The following is a 25573-nucleotide window of genomic DNA, read 5'->3' on the forward strand; positions in this document are numbered from 1 at the left end:
ATATGTTTCCCCCTTCCTCCCTTCTCTCCGTCCATCGTGGGGAAGGCGACGAAACATTTTTTATTTGATACACATGGTTACACTGCAGTCTCGCGGGGGAAGCTGGAGCTGGAAATGTGTGTGCCTGTGTTATGGGTATGCGTGCATGTTTGGCAGGACGGGGACAGGCAGGGAGTAGAGTATAGAGGCAGGCAGGGTGAGAGGTACAGAGGTAGGATGGGGATAGGTAGGGTGTAGGGCTGAACGTAGGTTAATAGAGGCAGGCAAGGTGTGGGATAGACAGGGAGCGAGTGAACAAATGCGAGGCAGATAGTGTGCAGGAGAGGACTGAGGCAGGAACTCGAGGGAAGGGATATGTACAGCAACTCAATGAAGACAGGAGTGAACTTGGTGCACTGCCGAGCTCTCACCCCCGACACCGCAGTCTTCCTTGTCATGTGCCACGAGAGAAGAGTAATGTGTCCAGGGGGTGGTCGTCTCTCTCTCTCTCTCTCTCTCTCTCTCTCCTCCTCTCCATCTCTCTCTCTCTCTCTCTCTGGGTGTCTTTCCTTCACCTTTTAAGTAACAGTAGAACGGAAAGAAAAGGAAAAAAAATAGTCGGGTTTGTGGGGACACTTTAGCCGAGAATATGTAAGTTGAGTTAAAGAAAACGGGCGTCACTCTAAAGGTCACTCTTTTCTTCTATCGTGTACTGTATTAATTCTATAAAACCTCACGTTCGTCGCTCGCAAGTCAACTAAAACAGGCTGAATCAAAGAGTGAAACACACCACGCTCGCATATTGCACCGGTAAAAGAGAGGAGAGAGAGAGAGAGAGAGAGAGAGAGAGAGAGAGAGAGAGAGAGAGAGAGAGAGAGAGAGAGAGAGAGAGAGAGAGAGCGTCAGGCGGGGCAGCATATGATGAGGAAACTTAAACCACCCTTATGAAGTTCTAATTACGGAGACCCGCCAATTAATCGCCGTAATTGGGGAAACATGGCTCGGGAACCCTTTAGTGAAATTGATTACTGTTTCACGTATGCTTAGTCCTTTGGCCCACCGAGTAATGACAGTAATGACCCTCCTGACTCCATTTGAGTAATCCTAGAATAAAACTAGAAACACTAAATGAATAGTCTGTCTATCTTGGTTCTCCTACTGCTTTCTTTTTTTTTGTGGGGGGGAGGGGAAACAGCATTTAGGCAGTTTTTTATCCTAATTTCTTTTCTCTTGTCTGATCTCTGTGATAAAGAAAAGATTTGTTTTGCTCGATTTCATTCGTAAAAATACTTTAGAACTTATACTCTTAAACACAGCAAGTGTCAATAAAAGCGGTGGATAGTAAGTTTCTGGAGAAGTGGGGAATAAAAGTCAAATTATGTGAAGTGAAAACGTATAAATGTGAAGTGTTCAAAGATGAAATCGTGAAACAAAGAATGTAAGGAAGAGGAAGGAAGAGAAGAAAATGAGGAAGATTAGAAGGATAATTAAAGAAGTGATAAAAGACGACTTAGGTGACAAGAAGAAGAAGAAGAAGAAGAAGAAGAAGAAGAAGAAGAAAGAACAGAAAAAGAAGAAAAAAAGATAAATAAAAAAGCTGATTATGCCTGCACTGAAGAATTAGTTTTTTGCGAACAGTATGCATGAACAATAGACGCTGAAAGGCAAATATTCACCAAGTCCTGCCTGTTTTTAATCAGTTGATAATGAGATTTTTTTGGGTCATATATCTCAGTTCCTGTCTGTGAAATAATGCTAAGAAATGCAATATATCGTCATCGCCGTAAGGTATATTAAATTCAGTTCCAGGAAGAAAAACGTGGATAAACGATAGGGGAAAAATTAATGATGGAACAGAACATTACTTAACTTCGCTTCTGGGAACGAGTATAAATATTCACAACTTATGATGAAGTTAGCATTTGCAAATCGTTTATTATCACTTTTTTTCTAATGCATGGAGTGGAATCGTTTTTAAAGAGCTAATATTGCTAGCATGTGGTACCAATGCCCCTGCGACACGGCGCTAAGAGTGAGGAGGTCGAGGGGAAGGAAGGAGAAGGGTTGAGGGCAGAGGCAGAGTCAGAGGCGCGGGTGAAATCCAGTGGGAGGAAATGGCGATGATGATGACGGCTCAGAAATTTCTCCCCGAATTGGCAGGGAAGGTGATGGTGGTGGTGGTGGTGGCGGTGATGGTGGAGAGACGCTGAATGTTGAGTATACTGAGAGCCTCCTTGAGAGAGAGAGAGAGAGAGAGAGAGAGAGAGAGAGAGAGAGAGAGAGAGAGAGAGAGAGAGAGAGAGAGAGAGAGAGAGAGAGAGAGAGAGAGAGAGAGAGAGAGAGAGAGAGAGAGAGAGAGAGAGAGAGAGAGAGAGAGAGAGAGAGAGAGAGAGAGAGAGAGAGAGAGAGAGAGAGAGAGAGAGAGAGAGAGAGAGAGAGAGAGAGAGAGAGAGAGAGAGAGAGAGAGAGAGAGAGAGAGAGAGAGAGAGAGAGAGAGAGAGAGAGAGAGAGAGAGAGAGAGAGAGAGAGAGAGAGAGAGAGAGAGAGAGAGAGAGAGAGAGAGAGAGAGAGAGAGAGAGAGAGAGAGAGAGAGAGAGAGAGAGAGAGACGGAACGGAAGTGTGGCTCAGACAGCCACAGACAAGGCTAGCCTCCTGGCTCGACATTTCTCAGGAAAGATGTGCATCGCCGGCCCCCACAGACCTTCTTCATCACTACCAGCAGTAGTAAGAGACAAAATAGTGAGTGAAAATAATTGTGGCAGAAGTGAAACAGTTTCTATTGAACCTCGATAATTAGAAAGCAATGAGGCCAGGCACTATAAGCTTCCCGTCTGCTTTGCCAGTGCGCCGAGGAGCTGGCTCCCCCACTTGTCTCACTCTTCAACCACTGCCTTCAGACCAGCAGGTGCTCGAAAGCCTGGAAACTGAGCAGTGTGGTTCCAGTGCACAAAAGGAATGCAAAGGCTGAAGCTAAAGCCCGCCGCCTTGTTCCTCTTGTCGACATTAAACAAGGTGCTGTTGTCAGCGGTGGCCTGCTGACCTCGGAATGGAGCGCTTCCCTCGATCAAGGGAAGGTTACTGCTGTCGTGGCTCTCGATATCGAGGGAGCGTTTAATAGAGTGCAATACGCAGCAATCGTATCAAAACCCCGAGCAACAGGTGTAGACGGGCCACTCCTCCAGCTCCTCAATGACTACCTGAGTGAGGGGCAGTTGAAGGTGGTCAATGGGCGGGAGTCGGACACGCATTCCATCAGAGCAGGAGTTCCTCAAGGAAGCTGTCTCGGCCCCTTGCTCTGGAATATATATAGTAACCACCTCCTGAGCCTCATTCTTGCCACGAAGGCCATGCTAATGACATCAGTTTCTCGCAGAGCTGCAGACCAGGAGAGGAGGCTGCCACTGCTGCCCAGATGAACTCTACCCTCAGGTGCATCACTGCCTTTTTTTTTATGTAGGAGGGACACCGGCCAAGGGCAACAAAAATTTAATAAAATAAAAAAATCCCACTCAGATGCCGGTCCCGAATAGGGTCCGAAGTGGTAGTCAGAAATTGAAGGATAAGTATCTTGAAACCTCCCTCTTGAAGGAGTTCAAGTTATAGGAAGGTGGAAATACAGAAGCAGGAAGGGAGTTCCAGAGTTTACCAGAGAAGAAGATGAATGATTGGGAATACTGGTTAACTCTTGCATTATAGAGGTGGACAGAATAGGGATGAGAGAAAGAAGAAAGTCTTGTGCAGCGAAGCCGCGGGAAGAGGGGAGGCATGCAGTTAGCAAGATCAGAAGAGCAGTTAGCATGAAAATATCGGTAAAAGACAGCTAGAGATGCAACATTGTGGCAATGAGAGAGAAACTGAAGACAGTCAGTTAGAGAAGAGGAGTTGATGAGACGAAAAGCTTTTGATTCTACACTGTCTAGAACAGCGTTATGAGTGGAACCCCCAAGACATGTGAAGCAAGACGAGATGTAGGTGCTGGAGGTCAGTTATGACAACAAGCTGACCTTCAGAACTCATATTGAGTGGCCGGCCAAGGAGGCGTCAGAGAAGCTAACGTCCCTGAGAAGGGTCTCCTAGATAGCAAGGGGCTGGAGGTCCTCTACAAGGCGCAGATTTGCTCGGCCATGAAATACGCGTAGCTCTCCTGGAGCGGGGCAGCGAGAAGGAATCTTGCCCTCCTGGAGAAAGTTTAGAACAGAACGCGAGGTTCATGAGCAGTCCCGGGCAAGAGCTGCGTCTCCACAGTCTCCAGCATCGCAGAGGCGTGGTGGGGCTCACCGTGATTTATAAAATGCACCACCAGGGAGTGCCTCATCTGCAAACACTCCAGCAGCCATCTCAGCGGGCCCAGATTGCCACCAAGATACTCGTAGTCTCTCAGGCTCCCACGGAACTGTTGCAGCCACGATGCAGGAAGTGGCGCCATCGGCGGCAGTTCATCTACAAGCACGTCGCCCTTATGGAATGTGCTGCGCTGCTCACTTCACAGCCAAGCCTTGACGGTGCAAGTGTCCAGCTGTTCAAGTAGCGAGTAAACACTTACCTGGTGAGGTGAAAATAAGAGACAATAAAGGCAAGAGTTGGGCTTTAAGATAGGCAGCAATTATAATGTTGTCTTTAGCCTGTGAAAGGTTACGAATTTCTATGTAATGTAAATTATGTAACTTACTCTATTGTAACATGTAACTGTATAAAGAGAGAGAGAGAGAGAGAGAGAGAGAGAGAGAGAGAGAGAGAGAGAGAGAGAGAGAGAGAGAGAGAGAGAGAGAGAGAGAGAGAGAGAGAGAGAGAGAGAGAGAGAGAGAGAGAGAGAGAGAGAGAGAGAGAGAGAGAGAGAGAGAGAGAGAGAGAGAGAGAGAGAGAGCCTGCCTGCTTGTGTGTGTGGGTGTGTGTGTAAAGAACAAACGTGTTTTTCCTACCCGATGATTGTATTATAGACGTTTCAGTTAGGTCCCGAATGAAAGCGCCTGCGGTGGCGTAGCGAGTGTGTGCCGGTAACAAGTGGGCGCCTCAATGCCCTCAGTACACGCACATAATTATATTGTTATCCGCCTTTTGAAAACAAGCCGACATTCAATACCAAATCCTCTGCTGTAATTCACTGCACGTCAACGAGGGCTTAGTACGGTCTGTGCACCTTTCCTCCTTCCCACACCACAAGTCTTATGCTACACCCGAACGTAATATTGTCTTTCCCTTCCCCTTGTACACCCCTGAAAAAGAATTGTGTCATAAGTCTCTTACCTCTCACACTCAAGCGTATTTTATTACCTTGTCCTCGAAAGTCTTATGAAAAGTACCGGTTCTTTCCTCACCCTCATGTATCTTTAAAAACGAAAAGTAAAGACAAAAGAAGTAGAATCTTGAGAGAGAGAGAGAGAGAGAGAGAGAGAGAGAGAGAGAGAGAGAGAGAGAGAGAGAGAGAGAGAGAGAGAGAAGCATATCTTGTTACCTTGTCCCCTAAAGTCTTCTAAAGAGGAATAATGGAACCACAAAACGCATATTATTGTAATTCATCTTGTTCTCGGAAAAAAGAAAATGAAACTTAGCAAAGTGTAGCAGTAGAATGTATTAGAGCTTGACAATATCCCTGTCCTTGAAAATCTCGGGAAAACACTCGAACCATAAATCTTTCTTGTATAAACCGCAAACTCTCCTTTTCTATTCCTGGCCGCTAACACCACCGAAAACAAATATACCTAATGGCACTCTTATTCCCGTCACGTCTGCAGTCAGCTTCCTGCGTGCAGTGTCCCGCAGGCTCGTGCAATTTTCATCTAGGCTTCCATAATGGCCTTTTGAACCAGACTGAGTGAGACCCGCCAGCGCCGCTCCATAAACCCTGTCGCAGATGAGAGGGAAGGGAGGAGGAGAAGGACAGGACGTCGTGCCAAGCGGGCGCCTCAGGACTTGTTTATGGAAGGAAGCTCTAATTTTCTTCTTACCCTGTCTTAAAGGGGTAACTATAAATGCGGGTGTTCGGGGATGCGAGAACTCGGGAACGCGGGAACTCATGAACTCGGGAACGCGGGAACTCATGAACTCGGGAACGCGGGAACTCAGGAACTCGGGAACGCGGGAACTCAGGAACTCGGGAACGCGGGAACTCGGGAATGCGAGAAGTCGGGAACGCGGGAACTCGGGAACGCGGGAATACGGGGACTCAGTAGCTGGAGAAGGAAGACAGGATTCATCACGAGGCTCAGCAGTGTCGCAGCGCCTGGCAGGTGTAAGGCGGCAGTCACCCAGCGAAGATAGAGCTGCTCACCTATTATCTCTCTTGACGGCGGCTGTTCCGGATGTCTCACCTCTGTGGTTCCCGTTTGGATGTGTCGTTGTGGCGCCTTAACGACCGCGAAGAAGAGCAGCTACGACCCTGACGACCCTGAAGTGGTTGGGGGCTGGTAGTGTTTGCTTTCTGTTTCTCTTTTTAATGGTGGTCGTCATGTGTGTAGTTCATCAGGTGTATGTATGTATCAGGTGTATGTATGTATGTGTGTGTGTGTGTGTGTGTGTGTGTGTGTGTGTGTGTGTGTGTGTGTGTGTGTGTGTGTGTGTGTGTGTGTGTTTCGTCATTTTATCGTTACTTTCGTAACAAAAAGTTATAAAGTTCTGTTTGTATTCCTTGTACAATATTCGTCCATTTTCGCAGTCCTCATCTTTGCAAAAAAAAAAAAATACACTTCTTCCTCTCTTCATTTCTATTAACATACGTAGAAATTTATATTTTTTAAAGAACAGCGACGTGGAAGCAACAAAAGTATGACGCATGTGTGTGTGTGTGTGTGTGTGTGTGTGTGTGTGCTGCGGCAGGATGCAAACGGTTTTCTTTCTTTTATTAAAAACTTTGTCTTGCCGCCCATGGTGGAAACACACACACACACACACACACACACACACACACACACACACACACACACACATGCGTCATACTTTTGTTGCTTCCAGGTCGCTGTTCTTTAAAAAATATAAATTTCTACGTATGTTAATAGAAATGAGGAGAGGAAGAAGTTTATTTTTTTTTTTTTTTTTTTTGCAAAGATGAGGACTGCGAAAATGGACGAATATTGTACAAGGAATACAAACAGAACTTTATAACTTTTTGTTACGAAAGTAACGATAAAATGACGAAACACACACACACACACACACACACACACACACACACACACACACACACACACACACACACACACACACACACACACACACACACACACACACACACACACACACACACACACACACACACACACACACACACACACACACACACACACACACACACACACACACACACACACACACACACACACACACACACACAAGACTGGGTAAATATAGATATGGAGACAGAGCCACACGGGTGTAGCTCAAAATCCCGAATGTTGCAAGTAAACAAGAGAGAGAGAGAGAGAGAGAGAGAGAGAGAGAGAGAGAGAGAGAGAGAGAGAGAGAGAGAGAGAGAGAGAGAGAGAGAGAGAGAGAGAGAGAGAGAGAGGATATGATGAAAAGATACATACATACACCTGATGAACTACACACATGACGACCACCTTCTAGATTAGACTTACCTTTAGGATTAATGTTAAGTATTTCCCCACCCCCTCTGTACATTTTCAGTTTGTTAACTGCGTAAATAATAAACCGTTTATTATTGTTACACACACACACAGAAAGAGAGAGAGAGAGAGAGAGAGAGAGAGAGAGAGAGAGAGAGAGAGAGAGAGAGAGAGAGAGAGAGAGAGAGAGAGAGAGAGAGAGAGAGAGAGAGAGAGAGAACCTTCAACAACAGATTTTCATACACATTTACTTTGTATTTGTTAAAACATTCATCGAATTTTTATTTTCAGGCGAGAAATTAAATTCGCGGATGGAAATATACGAGTAACTTTACCTGCACATGTGTTTTCCAGCAGCGAAAAACTATTGTCTGAATTCTTCTCACGCCCGGAGGCAGACCCTTTCTTTATTTTATTGATATTTTTTGTGGACAGTTTTTGCACGATTGGGCTTCACTTTGATGTGCCTCGCTGACAGTCAATCTTCACTCTGCGAACGCCAGTTCATGTTTTGTCGCAAGGAATTTATAAATCGTTGATTTTTTGTTTCCTTTCATTATTTTTTACATCGGGGAAATCGGCTAAGGGCAGATAAGTTATAAAAAGAAACTGCATTTGTTCCACTTTTCTAATTATGGCTGCAGCAGGGAAATCGATAAGGCAAAGAGTTAATAAGAAACTCGTATTTGTTTCCGTTTTTTTGTAATAATGGCTGTCTTGATGTCCCTGGTCGGAGAAGAGGCTGATCTAATGGAGGTCATCACGGTACCAATAGATTCAATACCAGAGCTCTGAGAGACGGTGGGTCCTTTAAGCTCATTTCCCCATCATTGTCTTCGGTCCCCTCCCGGTGTCAGCTGTATAACAGCATGCCTCTCTTTCCGCTGGCTGTCTGTTTCAGGCCACCACACCAAAACTTCTTGATCTGTCTTTAGAAAAGTTTTGGCGCCTTACCTTGACTACGTTTAGCATAGTGTCGTGAAAGTTATAATGGTTTTCAGGGATATTTCCATGATTCCAGTGGTAGTTTAAGAAGAATTGTGCATACACCATCAGTAGAAAAAACACTCTCAAGAACTTGTCTAATCATCTCTGTGGCCTCGGAAAAAAGTCCTGACGGGGAAAAAAGCGTTTGAGAATACGTTCCCTGTCTCATTTTTCCAATCTAGTTTTCTGTTTAGTTCAAAATCTATACACCATCAGTAGGAAGAACACTCATAAGACACGCCTAATAATCTCAGTGGCCTTTGAACAACAGCCCTGGCGGGAGAAAAAAAAAGTTTGAGAATACATGTCCCGATCTCATCTCCCCATCTTGCTTTATGACTAGTTCAAGTCTGTGTACCATCAGTAGGAAAAACACTCATCAAAACACCATTAATCATCTCTGTAGCCCTTGAAAAACAGTCCTGACGGGAGAAAAAAGTGCTTGAGAATACATACACCTATATCATCGCCCCATGTAGCTCAGTCTTACACATTTTTTCACTATCCATACGTTGCCACTTCGTCACTTTCATAGAATACAGAGGTGACCCACTTGATACTTCTTGCATGAGGCCACCACTAAATCAATTTTACCCTCCACTCATACCCACTCATACCTGTAAGCCAATAACTAGCCGTCATACCTGTGAACCCCTCGTAATTAACTGTACCATCTCTTCCACAGGTGTTGTTCGGGAAGCAGTTCAAGGGCGCCGGGATCTGCACCGTCAACCTTGGGGACGATATTGCTGAGTACATTCGCGGCCTCTTCATCATGTTGTGAGTCCCTGTCCTGTATACACGCAGCTCCTTCCTGGTGACGATGTTTTTCTCTCTTACCTTTGCCTGTCTCGTGTGTGTGTGTGTGTGTGTGTGTGTGTGTGTGTGTGTGTGTGTGTGTGTGTGTCAAAGCATCACTGTATTCGTTATTATTCTCAGCAATCTCCTTTTCTCTTGTTCTCTCTCTCTCTCTCTCTCTCTCTCTCTCTCTCTCTCTCTCTCTCTCTCTCTCTCTCTCTCTCTCTCTCTCTCTCTCTCTCTCTCTTTAACTACACATATTTTTCCCTGAATTTCATTCGCTATCTCTGTCAGGCTTTGCGAACATTCTCTTCCGTTTGTTAGTGAGTGCATTTCCCTTCCACAGTCGAGATATAACAAGTAAACTGTTTCCTTTTGGCACTAAACATTGAGCTACCCGACACAGTTCATGAAAAATAAAATATAATGCGCACAATGTTTTATGCAGTATACAACTTTATGTAAATTTCTGTCATAAAAGCGGAAAGATGAAGTAAAGGGTTCTGTACAAACACTGAGTATAATTATGCATTTAGGTACATCATTCACTCATTAAAGTGATAAGTTTCAGTGACATACATAAGTACCTACATGTATTTTAAACTGATGCTGACGCTGTTTATATGTTTTTTTTTTCTCTCTCTCTCTCTTTTTCTCCGTCTTCTGTTTTATTGGGGGAAGGGAGAGACAGCAGATGCGCGATCTTTTTATATAAACTTATTTCGTGCCCTTTTCTAGTCTTCCATTTACAAAAAACAAAAACAATAACATAACTGAGCATACGATACTCAAATATTGCCTAGTAAAGAGTTAACATTTCACGAGTACCTCATGGCAGCCCTCCCTTCCCCCACAGGTACGTCCTCCCCCTGGCGGTGATCGGTTTCGTGCAGGTGCGAGTGAGTGCCGAGCTGGGGCGGCGAGAAGGTCCCCTTACGCTGTCAGTACTGGACCGTAGCACCTCCCGCAGCTCCCCGCCCGACCTGTGGACCATGCCTCAATCTCCACCGCCCTCCTCCAGGTACTTGTAGAGCTGGAGACGTCAGGGTGGCAAGCCATAACCCTCGCTTTTTGTCTCATAGCCACGCTAGTATTATTAATGGTTGTGGGACTTGTTTTGTGTGTGTTTTTAAGGTAGATTTTAAGCTTTGTATGTCTGTAGGAGGTTTTTGACGATTTTTGAAGCATATTTTGCACTTTTGTACGTACTTCTTTGTTCTTTCTAACGTATAACCACACATGAATTACTGAGAGTTCCTATTAGCGAATTTTTGGAAGCTATAACGTGTGTGTTGAGGGTCAGCTGAAGGAAAAGAATAGCAAATAGAAGATTTTCCGCAAATGGTGTACAAGAAAAGGTGTTGAGAGTTGCAAGGATTAATTTTAGGTGTTGTAAGTTGACTAAAATAGAAAGTTTGTAGATGCAATGAAGGAAGACATGTGGCGATAGGTATAACACAAGATAAAGTAATGTGCAGATGAAAACCCACTGTAGCGACCCTAACGTGAGCAGCTGAAAGAAGACGAAAGTTTCTTCCTAAAAATCCTAATGGTATTTGAAGAGTGCTTTAGACAGTTAATGTCCTCGCTGTTCAGACGTAACCAGTAGTGGATTAATGAGGGTTCCGGCAGCGCTATAAGTTTCAAGGGCAGACTTTAGCCTTTGTGGGTTTACCAGAGGTCCTGAGGATATTTGAGGGTTGTTTGTATCTCTACGCCTGGGACTGCTTTGTAATAGGGGCCTCATCACGGCCTATTTCGAGGGAACATTGACACAAGAGGCGCCCCGCATCCCACCAATTATCCGAGGCCACGAGGGACGTAAGCCACGACTGCAACGACTTTGAGGGAGTGAGGGGAACAGAAAGAGAGAGAGAGAGAGAGAGAGAGAGAGAGAGAGAGAGAGAGAGAGAGAGAGAGAGAGAGAGAGTATGTGTGTGTGTGTGTGTGTGTGTGTGTGTGTGTGTGTGTGTGATAAGCGTGAAAGACTATGTTTTCTTTTTCCCTCTCTCTCTCTCTCTCTCTCTCTCTCTCTCTCTCTCTCTCTCTCTCTCTCTCTCTCTCTCTCTCTCTCTCTCTCTCTCTCTCTCTCTCTCTCTCTCTCTCTCTGCTAGACATATAGCTATCTGTATGTATGTGTGTGTGTGTGTGTGTGTGTGTGTGTGTGTGTGTGTGTGTGTGTGTGTGTGTGTGTGTGTGTGTGTGTGTGTGTGTGTGTGTGTGTGTGTGTGTGTGTGTGTGTGTGTGTGTGTGTATTCCATGCAGCTCAGTGAGGGAATCAAGCCTCCCTTCTCTTCCCAGCCTCGTTTTTAAGCCATATTTTCCCTCCACACTGGTTTTTATCTCCGCCGCAGTTCGCATTCATGCATTTGTGCGCGTGCATCTGTGTGTGTGTGTGTGTGTGTGTGTGTGTGTGTGTGTGTGTGTGTGTGTGTGTTTGCTTCCTCTCCACAAATTTCTGGTGATGTGTTTACTCATTAGCACGTTTGTCCCATCAGTGGCACGGCTTTGTGGGGTGGATCGCGCACAGAGGGAGAGAGTGACAGAGACAGAGAGAGAGGGATGCAAGGAGAGGGGGAGGGAGTGACGGTCGCCGGGTGTTGGTGATTCAAGTGTATAGAGTGAAAAGAATTCAGGGTGCGTTGCAAGGGGAGGGAGGTTGAGGGAGTGTGTTGTAAAGTGTTGAAGGAGTGTTAGGGAATGTTGATGGAATGTGTTGGGGTGTGTAGGGGTGTGTTAGGTTGTTACGGTGTTAGGGTGTTGGGGAGTATGTTGGGTGTTGGGGAAAGTGTGTAGGAGGGTGTGGTAGGATACATTGGAGTGAGTTGGGGGTGTGTTAAGGTGTGTGTTGGGATGTGTATGTGCTGGCATGTGTTAGGGTGTCTTGACGGAATGTATTGGGGTAGGGTATTAGGGGGTTAAGGTGCGTGTTGGGGTGTGTTGGGGAGTGTTAGGAGTATGTGTTGCCGTGTGTGTGTGTGTGTTGGAGAGTGCATTGGAGAAGTGTGTTAGGGTGTTAAGGTGTGTGGTAGGGGTGGGAGCAGTGTGTGGTGAAATGTATTGGAGAAGTGCATTACGGTGGAGTGTGTTAGGAGGAGAGTGTATGTTGGGGCTGGGTTTATGAAGTGCCTTTGGGGGGAATGAGTGTTATGAGTGTTGTTATGACAGCTATTATGATAGTTTTGCCGGGTGTTATGAAGTTATAAATCCCGTTATGACCACTATTACCACAACCTGTTCCATCTACTCCCTTTTATAACACTGAAAATAAACAAATCAACTCCGGAATCACAAACACAAGAGAATCATAGAACCTAAAAATCAATTACACTCCTGCGGAAGAAGACGGTGAATGTAAGACAATACGTAACCACCTGCAGCAGTAAACAAGCCGTAACTGTTCGTTGAGAGGATGTGAGAGTGTCTGTGGACGAAGATGATGATGGCGTGTGTGTGAGGGAGAGATCACGGTGCTTTGGAGAATCTGTACTAATAGAGATGAGAAGGAAAGGACGAGAGGCGGAGCAGATGAAGGTAGTGTGCAAGAAGAGGGAAAAGGAGTGTAGTACTAGTGTTATAAAGAGTGTTATTGTGTAGGGTAAGAAGAAATTGAAGTGGTGAGCTTAAGAACGTAAAAAAAAAGAGTGTCACTGTGTACTGTTAGAAGAGATTGAAGTGGTGGACTTATGTACATATCTAAAAAGCTGCAAGAATATTTGGTCTACATGTGGCAGTCCGGGTATAAAACATTGCTTATTTTAAAAAAAGTAAAAAAAAAAATACGAAGAAAATATGTATACGTATAATCTTTAGAGAGTGGCTTTAGAGAATAGCTGTTTTGATGAATACGAAGGAAATAGAGGAGTGGGGCAGTAAAAGGGGAAAATAAATATAAACACAGATATGTAAAGGAGTATGTCTAAACACTCTCTTTCAAATTAAACACAGAAGAAAATTAAGCTTTCGAAAAGAATCGCGCAATCATACACAGCGTCTCTCTCTCTCTCTCTCTCTCTCTCTCTCTCTCTCTCTCTCTCTCTCTCTCTCTCTCTCTCTCTCTCTCTCTCTCTCTCTCTCTCTCTCTCTCTCTCTCTCTCTCTCTCTCTTTTTCTTTTTTAACGTGTAATCTATAATGAGAGTGGCGGCGTGTGTGACGCAACAAGGGACGTGATAGGGTGAGGATGGTGATGATGGCGCTGACTAACAATGCGCTAATTAATGAGATTCTGGAGTGGCTTGGTGACTATGTGTGTGTGTGTGTGTGTGTGTGTGTGTGTGTGTGTGTGTGTGTGTGTGGGTGGGTTAGTGAAAAGCTTTGAAAAAAGTAAGTATGTATATGCGTTGAACTACAGACTCGTGAAATAAAAGTCTCTCTCTCTCTCTCTCTCTCTCTCTCTCTCTCTCTCTCTCTCTCTCTCTCTCTCTCTCTCTCTCTCTCTCTCTCTCTCTCAACAATCCACTTTACAATTGAGATTTCAGCAACTCAACATTTCTACAGAGAGTTCAAGCCATTCCTCTCCTCAACACTTTATACTGTTGCTTTTTATTTCAAACTTGCCTGCGTTACTCTGCTACGTCCCTTGTACATTTTCTACTTCCTTTCAGTACTGCATTCCTTTCGTATTTGCGCATTTTCATTCATACACTTCGAGATATTTTTACGCTTTTGCAATGTAGGAGTAGTGTAGGGCTCCCTGTCTCTTCTTTTTTTCCTTCCTCCTTCTTCTCTTTTTCCTCCACCATCGTCTTTAGTGTGGCGTGCGGCAGACGAGGAAGAGAGCGAGAGAGAAAGTAGGAAAGTTGGGCAGAGAGAGAGGCGAGAAAAGGAAAACGGAGGGATGGAACGTTCGACTTGCTGCTTTCTGCTCTTCAAATATTTAGCTCCACACTTGGAAATGTTATGCTGAGGTATTTCGCCGGGGAAACGTGAGGCTATGGAGCATTGGGCGGCAGGGGTGGTGGAGGTTATAAGAGTTGTACATCAGTATTTAGGTGATGTTTTGAGCTCAGCATTTCATATTAGGTGCGTGATCGCGTCTTTCAAGATGAAAAAGCTGGATACGTACCGCACCGCCATCGGGAAGAAACGGAAGGGCAGGGAGGAAAATATGTTTGAGAGAGAGAGAGAGAGAGAGAGAGAGAGAGAGAGAGAGAGAGCCTCAGGCAGAGAGAGAGACAGAAACAGAGATAGACAAACGGACAGACAAAAAGACAGAAACAAGGCAGATAGACAAGCAAACAGACGGCCAGGTAGGTAGACAGATAGACAAAGAAACATGGAAATATAGACAAACAGACAGATAGACAGACAGACAGATACAAGCACAGAAACGGAGACAAACAGACAGACAGATAGAGAGACAGTATCCTGGCGGGCATGGAAGCAACAACTCTTGGCTTTTTATAGCCAGGAGCCGCAGGTGTCTGAGGCGCCGCCGCTAATGGCTCTCAGGCGGCCGCCAGCGTGACATGCGCTGCCAGTGCTCAGTCAAAGGAAAGCTGAGTCCAAGGAGCTTTACTATCTTTTAATATTCAGATTCATGGTCTATGAATTATGTTGTAAGGCAGTAGTTGAAAATAAGAGAAACATTAGAGAATTTGCTTCTTTTAATTAATATACGCACAGTAGAAGACGAACCTATTGCAACATTAAACAATTAGTAACCATTGGAGAGTTCGATATAAAATTAAGAGTCGATAATTTCAAATTTCACATCTTTAAATTACTTTTGAAATTGTTTGCACCGCGCTATTTTCAGTCATAATCTAAGATTTTCCAGAGTACAGATGCCTTTTTTTAGATTGACTTGATTAGATTTTGTCTCAAGGCGATCCTGGCAGAAGCTAGCATTGAGATCGATACTCATATAAAAAAAAAAAATAGGAAAACAGGACTTCGGACTTGAGATTTGCGTCTAGGTGACTTAAATAAATATAAAGATACACTTAAGTTCTCCCAAAACTTGCCTTCCATCGACGGGAACGAAGCGTATTGTAAAAACAGTGCGTCCTTCGTAATGGAACTCGTATTCATTTGCATTCGTCGCTGTACGATTTAGTCACGAAGAACTCTTGCTTGTTAGGGGAACGCGCCAAAAGTTATAGCCAAATAAAAACAAATACATATGAAAAAAGAAGCATGTAGATCGAGCGGGTACACGTAAATTGATGGGAAACTGTACGGAATAGAAAAAAATTAAAGATTTCAAAAAGAGAGAGAGAGAGAGAGAGAGAGAGAGAGAGAGAGAGAGAGAGAGAGAGAGAGAGAGAGAGAGAGAGAAGGCAGGCAGAGTATTACAGGAGGAAGTGAATGAAAGCACCTGGTCATAAGAATGTTACCTGTGACCACTCTTGCAATCCTGACCTCCATTCCCTGATCACTGGTTCTTAAAGCTGCAGCTCTTCCTTCAATGCTTCCCTCCCTCCCAAGTGGTGTTTGAATACCGTCACATCACATCCCATCCCTCACCCTCCCTTTGCCCTCCCTTTGGTCATCTCTTTGGTTTCATTTTGGTCCTCCCTTTGGTCTCTTTTGCCCTCCCTTTGGCTCTTCCTTTGGTTCTCCCTTTGCGTTCCCTCGTAGAGAAAATCCCTCTCATCCTTTTTTTCAATTCACAAGGAAACATATACAACGATACCACCAACCTCATCAGTGCCTCTCTCTCTCTCTCTCTCTCTCTCTCTCTCTCTCTCTCTCTCTCTCTCTCTCTCTCTCTCTCTCTCTCTCTCTCTCTCTCTCTCTCTCTCTCTCTCTCTCTCTCTCTCTCTCTCTCTCTCTCTCTCTCTCTCTCTCTCTCTCTCTCTCTCTCATCCCCACGCCTCACTTCCTTGCCATTTTCTCTCCTCCTGATGTAGTCTCCTCTTCCTCTCCTCCTCTCTTCCTCCTCCCCATTCCTCTCCCTCCTCTCCGCCTCATCTTTGCTGGTTTTCATTCCCGCCTCTCACTACGTCAAGGAAAAACAATACTCGTTATGCCGAACTGTCTGCTGCTTCCCTTCTTCCCTTCCTCTCCCGCCACCAACCACACACTGGCCCTCCTCCTCGTGTCCCAGGGTGTGTGTGTGTGTGTGTGTGTGTGTGTGTGTGTGTGTATGTGTGTGTGTGTGTTAGTTCATGAATTCAATGTTTACCTCTTGACAAAGCCTCTTGATGAATTCACGTACCTCGCAGTGAAAATATCATTCATCTAGTACCTGAAAAATTTCATTTACGTTTGGAAGGAGAAATACAATGCACGTACGTTCTCCTTCTCCTTCTCCTCCTCCTCCTCCTCCTCCTCCTCCTCCTCCTCCTCCTCCTCCTCTTCCTCCTCCTCCTACAATGAATCAATGAATAGATAACAAGTGGAAGTTTTTTTTTCGTTTCTCGGTGATATGTGAAACTCTTGGCATGTAAACAAGAAACGGAAATTGAAAAATATAAACGAAAAAAAAAGAAAAAAAGAAGCAACAAGACATCGTCTCGCTGTTTATGAGATGAAAATGTGCGCGGGAAAAAATTCCTCGACTATGAGAATGAAGGTTGTTGGTCCTTCCTCTCCACTCTCACTCCAGCTTCCCCTCTCACTCCCTGCCCTTCCTCCTCTCTCCACTCTCCTTCCATACCCTTTTTCGTTCCTCCCCTTCTTCCTCTTTCCTCTTCCACCTCTTCCACTTCCAGTTTTCTCCATTCATCTCGTTGCCTTTTCGTCCCCCTGCCCTTCGTCCTCCTCTCTCCACTCTCTCAACTCCCAGCTCTCATTCCTTCCATATTGCACTCATTTCGCTCCCCCTGCACTTCCTCGTCTCCCTGTCTCCTTCTTCTTCCTCTTCCCCTGTCTGTCTTCTACTCATTTCACTCCCCTGCACTTCCTCGTCTCCCCGTCTCCCTCTTCTACCTCTTCCTCCCTCTGTCTTCTACTCATTTCGCTCCCCTGCACTTCCTCGTCTCCCCGTCTCCCTCTTCTACCACTTCTTCCCTCTGTTTTCTGCTTTTTTCTCTTTTCTGAATATCCTCCTCTTCCCTTTTTCACTCCTAACTTCCTGTTATCTCATATTTCACTCTTTTTCCTCTCCCCTTCCTCCACTCTTTACTCGTTTCCTCTCAAACTCCTGTCTCCTCTTCTCTCCTCTCCTTGAGTTCTTTTCTTCCTCTTTCCTTTTTATCTCCCCTCTTTCATTTTCTTTACTTCTTTTCTCTCTTCTCTTTAAATTCTCTTCCTCCTTCCTTCTCCTTTTCTCCTCTCCCCTCTCTCATTATATGTCTGTCTTCTCCCCTCTCTCCCTATTTATTTTTTCCTTCTCCTTCCTTTCTCTCCACTCTCCCTCTTCTATTCCTTAATCATCTCTCTCTCTCCTGCTCTTCCCTCTCTCTGTTCCCCCAATTAACCTTCATGGTATTCCCTTTCCTGTTGCATTAACCTTCCCTCTTCCCTCCCTCTTCTTTTTTTCCCTTTCCTCTCGGTGTAACCTCCCTTCATACCTCCCTCCGTCCTTCCCCTCCCTTTCCTTCCACCAAGGTCGTGATGGAAGGAACACAACCCAGACCCGTCCTCCTCCTCCTCCTCCTCCTCCTCCTCCTCCTCCTCCTCCTCCTCCTCCTCCTCCTCCTCTCACCTTAAAACTGTATCGTCCTTGTGTAGCCTTATGGGTTAGGCTGACATACGCACACGAACAAGCACGTACGCAAGGTATATTTACGCATATGCACACACATAAGTGCACCCCCCCCCCCACACACACACACACACACTATACCCCGATGAAGAAAAGTTTGTGTTTTTAGTTGAATGTAAAAGTAATGGAATGCGATAGAAAATGTTTGATAATTAGTAGTATTCACCACAAGTATTGCAGGACATGCTTTCTTTGTTTCCTTTTTTTTTTTTTGTTAACATTATTAACTTTCTATTAACTTGTTATTAATTTACATGACTTTCTCCCCGAAACTTGACATCAAAGCTGATAACTTTGCGGCCTTTGAACCTTTGAAAGCGGCGCAGCTCTCTCTCTCTCTCTCTCTCTCTCTCTCTCTCTCTCTCTCTCTCTCTCTCTCTCTCTCTCTCTCTCTCTCTCTCTCTCTCTCTCTCTCTCTCTCTCTCTCTCTCTCTCTCTCTCTCTCTCTCTTTTAATATAACTGTATAGTACAAGTACATGTTTTCCTAGAGTATAAATTCGGAGGACAAAGACAAGGAAAGGGTGGGATGATCGAGCACTTAGAGAGAGAGAGAGAGAGAGAGAGAGAGAGAGAGAGAGAGAGAGAGAGAGAGAGAGAGAGAGAGAGAGAGAGAGAGAAAGTTGTTTGCTCTATAAAATCATCTTGGGTTACTCAAATAAAAAAAAAAAGATTCGTGTTTTGAGACTCGTGATTATCTCTTAAGGAATATTTTCAGATGCTTTGTTCGGGCTCTGAGATTTTTTTTTCCAGAATCCTTATCAAACCGTTGCTAGAATCGTGAAAGCAGCCTTGAAGACCACAATAACTTCCACTACAGCTTTATGGAAATGGTCAGGATAGGATGCCGAAATATTTGAGAGCACTGTGCAAGCTATCCAAGTGCCTAGGCGTAGTGTCGTAGTGTAAGTAGGGATCACTGTGGCCTTGGAAATAATGGAGACTTATCGTATATTTTACATGTATCTTTTCTCATTAACATCGTCCAAGGTCATCACTCTGTCACCTTTTTCACTGATAAACCCTTGAACATTCTTGCTGCTTGTTTTTTTTTTTTTTTTTTTTTTTTGTTTTTTTTTTTTTTTTTTTTTTTTTGTTCCCATGATTTGAGCTGCTTCAGGAGAGAAATATCAGGATAATTCTGGAACTAGATTATCTTTCGTTCTGGATTCTCCTTTGTTTAACTTTTTTTTATAAGAGCAGCGAAAGGTTAGGCATTTTTTTTTTTTTTGTGTGTGTGTGTGTGCTTATGGCTGGCCTTTACGCATGGAAAATAAGAATAAAGCAAGTCGGGATCCCGTGGCCTTCAAAATGACGTGGATTTATTGTATACCGCTCCGGTGAAGTAAGCCGCTTGCCCCACAATACCCATGCAGACCTGTTCCTCGTAAAGTGCGTGTCTGTGACCTGTATTCAGAAACGCTCTGCTCTCTTACCACGACTATTTTTAAAGGCCACGGACATGATGAGCCGGAGTTCACAAGAGTGTTTCTGCTTTTAATAATGTAGATATATTATTAATCTGTCATTAGAACCGTACTAACGCCCGTAAAAAAAAAAAAAAATGACTTCAACTAGAGCCTATAGAAAGTAGTCGAGGTGCGGCGCAGAAATGTTTCAGAATATGTGTGTGGGAACAAAGCCTCATGGCCCACAACGCACCGGGCAGACTGACTCATATAGTGCGTGTCTTCATAGCACAAAACTGCCTTTACATAATCCTTTACTGCGCGGATAAACTCCAAAACCCATCACGGGAGAATTATAACATCTTTGCCCTCCTGCTCCTCCAGAAAAGTTTGCTCGTTTTTTTTTTTATTTACTCTTTTTTACACACTTGCAGCCCCTTCAAGAGCCTCGTTTCCATGATATTAATCTCGCTAGCTGCACCTCTTGGTCTTCTTGTCACGTTTTTCGCATCTTTCAGTCTGGATCTTATATATTTTTTATTCGTCTCTCTCTTGTCCTTTAATGTACAGGATTTTTTTTTTCTCTCTCTCTCTCGCAGCAGGAGTAGCAATATAATGTTCCTCTTCTACATTGCTGGTATCATATATACGTTGTTGTCTTTTTTCCCACCCTCCTTTTATCCTCTATCATTTCATGTAACTCCTAAAATGTAGATGACTTTTTCCCTATACGTTCAATTTTTTTTATCTATGCAAGACAGCAGTAGCAGTGTGGTGTCTCCCCATTAGTGGTGTTTTTTGAGATACACTTTCTCTCTCTCTCTCTCTCTCTCTCTCTCTCTCTCTCTCTCTCTCTCTCTCTCTCTCTCTCTCTCTCTCTCTTCCGTCTCCCTTTAATCATTCTTTATTTTATGTACGTAAGTGTGTAAGCGAACGTAAACATGGCATATTTTTCTCCCCGATATGTCTGCCTCATTTTTGTACCCGATTCTATGATAACAGTATTCGCACCACCACCACCACCACTACCACCGCCACCACCGCCATACGTAATGAAACTGAGCACTGACGCCACTGTTTCAACAAAGTTTTTCTCTCTTTGCGCTACCTTCTAAGAAAACCAGTAACGATGCTGCCTCTCTTCCGTCACATATTCTTTTTTTACAATTATTCAATTTGTTTATAGTATAAAATTAGTTTAAAAAGGAAGGAAAAACTGATAGTGATAAATTGCCTATTATACCGGGTGTAACACGAGTTTCTGCGAATGTTGCCAGAGGTGAAAGTATAGGTTACTCCAAGTGGAAAATGTTCTATGCACATATGCATTTCAAAGCGTTATTTAACCGCGGTGGCAAATTCAAGAGTGGCCTGGCGACAAATAATACAATGACCAGGGCAGGTGAATGAACATAGCGGGGAAACACTCACATTACCTTAAGCTGTACAATGCAATCTGAACGTATTCACTGTCACTGACTTGGAGGGAAACTACTTGTGACTGACTAGCAGTCAGCTGATTTGCTGCTAGCCTCGCTCCTTCCCCCTCTTCGCCCGGGCAGGCAATGCATGGTGCCTTGTAGCCTATTATTTTATTTGTCGTTAATTATATCCGTACTATCACTGTGTAATGTTTATCGGTAAATCACCTGTACGTTGCTATCACTGTAAACCTCTAAAACTTGTAAATATCATGACTGAATAATTCACAATTTCACCAATGGACATGCAGGTCCACCCATTCCAACATGGTTACTCGCCCGGTCCGGCCGTTGTTTGTCGCCCTGCCGCACAAATTTCGTACAACTACTAAACAACTCCTCAAAATGGAAATGTCCATACAATATTCTCGATTTAGATTAACCTGTACTTTCACCTGTAGCAATATCCGCAGAAATTCGTGGTACACCCTGTATAAAAGAGTAACTAACACCGTTAATTGGGGTAATTAAGTTATGAACTCTCTCTCTCTCTCTCTCTCTCTCTCTCTCTCTCTCTCTCTCTCTCTCTCTCTCTCTCTCTCTCTCTCTCTCTCTCTCTCTCTCTCTCAGGTACACACAATCAAGCTAGCAACACAGCAGAAAAATAACATAAAAAAAACTCCGCTTTAATTTGTACATCAACCTTCCCCCGTGATTAACTGTCCCGGGAGTCAAACTGAAATGGCTTCGTTAATGTGGTGTGTTAAAAAGTAGCGAGGAGAGAGAGAGAGAGAGAGAGAGAGAGAGAGAGAGAGAGAGAGAGAGAGAGAGAGAAAATTTTATATATCTGTACGTACCCAAAGCACACACACACACACACACACACACACACACACACACACACACACACACACACGTCCCCAACCATTGCCACGAACATATTAACGTACAAAGACGAAATTAAGGACAGCATATAACGTATAACGGGAGAAACAGTAACGAACGGAGAAGCGAAAGTAAAGAATAAAGATAATGATAAACAAAAGGGCAGCGCTATGAAGAAGCAAAGGGGGGTAAAGGGAAGCAATAAGGCGCTGGAGTATGGAAATGAAGGCCCAAAATGTGTCTTTTTGGGGGGCTTAAGTTAATCTTTATTCGATGCTACGGTTACGGTGAAGCATTTTCGACTCTCTCTCTCTCTCTCTCTCTCTCTCTCTCTCTCTCTCTCTCTCTCTCTCTCTCTCTCTCTCTCTCTCTCTCTCTCTCATCCCCACAACCTGAGATCCTTTACTAGCGGTAAACAAGCAAGATAACGACCACGGCTTCACTACAAAGCAGTCTTCCTACGCGGGCAAGTACCTCGTTATCGTAGTCCAGGTACATCTCGGCGCAGCACTGGGTCGCGAGGTACTTCTAGGCTCCACCTTATGCATCGGGAGCAGTCAAGACACGCGGACTTCTGGTGAGGAGTCGTTGATCTTCGTGTTACTGCGTAGAGGTGGGTTTTGCTGCTGCTTCCTACCTGCTGTGTCCGCGTCGCTGGCCTGTGGGGAGGAGGGATGCTGGTTTGTTCAAGAGGCACGTCTAAATTTGATGAGATTTATGTGCTACGTGACTAAAAGCGACACTCCCCGAAATGAGTTAATATATTCGGCGCACTGCACGAATGTATTTTATTGGTTGTGAATCACTGGTTTTCATTATACACCCAGGCGTGGGAAGTGATACGCTCTGCTCGTGGTTGTAAAGTTCTGTTCTGGTACATGGCAGTTTCTTTGTCCTTTCTCGCATAACATAAAATAACGACGTATCGCTTTCCAAATCTATGCCTACAGGAGGTTACATCAATACAGGGAATAGGAAGGAGAATGTTCGGTTAAAGTGTTCGTTATATGAATGCAGTCCAGGGAATTCGTGCGTGGTGTGGAAGGCGGGAATATTGGTCTGGATAGGAAGAGCCCTGTACAGCTTGCCGTGTGCCTGCCTGGTGCGTCTGCCTCTCAGTACTGAAGCCGGCGCTCATTCTCCTTACGAACCAAATCTCTGTGAAGTCCAATTTCAGGTATTTACTCGTATTAGTCTTCGTGGAACGCTTTGTCTTTCGCTGCTACAGGTAATAGTGGTTGTTAGGGAGCTTTGTCTCTTTCTTACACACACACACACACACACACACACACACACACACACACACACACACACACACACACACACACACCGGAAAGAATGAGGGAAGGAAGGAAGGAAGGAAGGAAGAGCTAAAAGGGACACTCGAACCCTTAGGAAGACTGAGACAATACTGAGGGGAGCCTGCAACACACACACACACACACACACACACACACACACACACACACACACACACACACACACACACACACTCGGGAGGTCACGATTTCAATTCCCGGGTCAGATCAGAAGTTTTTGGGCGGACTTTCCAGTGCAGCCCCTGTTCACCTCGCAGTAATTAGGTATCTGATGTAAGTCGGGAGCTGTGACCTGCTGCTTAGGGAAGAGAAACAAGCTCCTGAAAAAAAATACATCGGGTGGCCTGTTCATCCCAGGTCTAGTCAATCAGGTTGGTCGGCGCCTTGTGGCAGTCATAGTATCTCTATGTAAGATATTTTCTTAGGGTTAATGTATATTTAAGATGTAGTATACTCGTATGTAAGTTAATATGTAATATGTGGATTTTCAGCTGAGAAGGCCGCCAACAAATAAGCCACATATTATTATTATTATTGTTATTATTATCATTATTATTATTGCACACACACACACACACACACACACACACACACACACACACACACACACACACTTAACTCCTCTTCTCTCGCCTCAGCGCCATACTGACGGAGTTACCGGAGGGACAGGAACTGTTCTCGGACGTCCACCAGCTGCCGTCCTTCCTGTCCCCCTCTGGTGGCTGCCACACGCCCTCCCTCGTGCGGGGCCGGGCGGACTCCCTCTACCAGCTGGAGGGCTCGGAGGCTGAGGCGGCCCTAGAGCGAAGGACACAGCGGTACCTGGCATCCATGGTCACCGCCTTCGCTCTCTGCCTGTGTCCCCTTATGATTCTTAGGTGAGTTGTACGAAAAAAAGCTTGCAGGGCGAACTTAAAAGGAACGAGAGAGGAAGGGAAGTAAAAGTCGCAAAGAATGAGTGGAAAGAAGTATCAGTTGAGTTAAAACATGCTCATTGTGCGAAAGAAAGAATGTAGGGCGAACTTAAGAGGAACGAAAGGGGAAGGGAAGTAAAAAAACGTGAAGGATGAGTGGAAAGAAGTAGCAGGAGACATCCAGGAGGAAACAATAAAAGAAGGAGAGATGGAGAAGAAGATCTTGAGTGCTCTGCTGACAGGGGAGTGAAGGCAGGTAAATAGAAGGCATCAAGAGGAGGAAAGGTGATAAGCACGGACCGCGAAAGGTAGAAGGGTGGATGGTAAGAGGCTTGGAGATGGGAAGGAGGAGAGGAAGTGTAGGACTGCAATAGGGAGAAGCAGGTTAAAATTAGATGAAGACCGTGAGAGGCATTCAGGATGGAGGGCAGAGCAGCGGATGGAAATGGCAGAGAGGAGAGAATGCCTCACTTCACTTCAAGAATTCAAAGAGTGGCGGAAAATTTTGTTCTCCGGGGAAATTCTTGGAAACTTACGCAAAAGGAGGAAACGTAAAATAACAAAAGATAATGCTTAATAATGATGGAAGTGTAAGAAACTTAACATTGAACGTTACAAGAATATGAGGTTCTACACATGTGATCACTGGAGTCACGTCTCTCTCTCTCTCTCTCTCTCTCTCTCTCTCTCTCTCTCTCTCTCTCTCTCTCTCTCTCTCTCTCTCTCTCTCTCTCTCTCTCTCTCTCTCTCTCTCTCTCTCTCTCTCTCTGCACTCTAATCAAGATAAATAAAGAATGACTTATTGAAGGAGGTGACGGTAAACTTGCGCTTTTTCCAGTAAATCTGAATATGGTATGTGGCTTTTAAAGGGACAGAGAGAGAGAGAGAAAGAGAGAGAGAGAGAGATGGGAGAGAGGGAAGCATTGGAATCTGGGGGAAAGAGATTATAGGGAAAAGTTTGGAATGTGAAAAAAGTGGGGATGGGAGACAAACAATGCAGTAGGAGAAGGAAGAGGAGGCAGTGCAAATAAACTGAGAGAGAGACGATATATAGAAGAGCAGAAAGTAAACAAGAAAAGGAGAAAAAGAGAAAAAAGAGAAGAGTAAAGAAAAAGTAAAAGAGAGAGAGAGAGAGAGAGAGAGAGAGAGAGAGAGAGAGAGAGAGAGAGAGAGAGAGAGAGAGATCTTGTCATGTATAAATCTCCTATAATCTTTCTCAGTGATGTGAGGATTATTCTTGGCTCTTGTATTGCTCTTGTTGTTGTTGTTGCTGTTGTTGTTGTTGTTGTGGTGATGGTGGTGGTGGTGGTGGTGTTGACGGTGGTGATGACCATTATTGTTATCGTTATGTTGACAAAATTATATTGCCATTGTTTTTGGTGATGAATGGGATTGTTATGGTAATGGTAGTTATGACAGTAGTTGTGACAAAGGTACCGTTATTGTTGTTGGATGTGGTGGTGGTGTTGGTGGTGGTGGTGAAAGAAATTCTACAAGAGGTGGTAAAGATGACGATCGGTTGTAACAGTGATTATATACTAATAAAAGTAGCAGTAATCATGATGGTGCTTGTAGTGTTATGTAGTCATGTACTCTAACAGTGGTAGTAACAGTGTATTTATAATAGTAGTAATATTGCTAGTAAT

At 44.5% G+C, this 25573-nt stretch overlaps 1 protein-coding gene across 2 annotated transcripts in view; it reads left to right on the forward strand.

The window, feature by feature from the left end:
* Positions 1–25573, forward strand: part of LOC135104446 (orexin/Hypocretin receptor type 1-like) — an 83316-nt gene that overhangs the window by 29641 nt on the left and 28102 nt on the right. For both annotated transcript variants that reach the window (XM_064011889.1, XM_064011888.1), the window contains exons 3-5: positions 9215–9309; positions 10184–10348; positions 23652–23891. In XM_064011889.1, coding sequence (XP_063867959.1) covers positions 9215–9309; positions 10184–10348; positions 23652–23891 — 500 coding nt within the window. The remainder of the gene's footprint in view (positions 1–9214; positions 9310–10183; positions 10349–23651; positions 23892–25573) is intronic.

Source organism: Scylla paramamosain, chromosome 10, assembly GCF_035594125.1.
Source record: "Scylla paramamosain isolate STU-SP2022 chromosome 10, ASM3559412v1, whole genome shotgun sequence".
Taxonomy (NCBI): domain Eukaryota; kingdom Metazoa; phylum Arthropoda; class Malacostraca; order Decapoda; family Portunidae; genus Scylla; species Scylla paramamosain.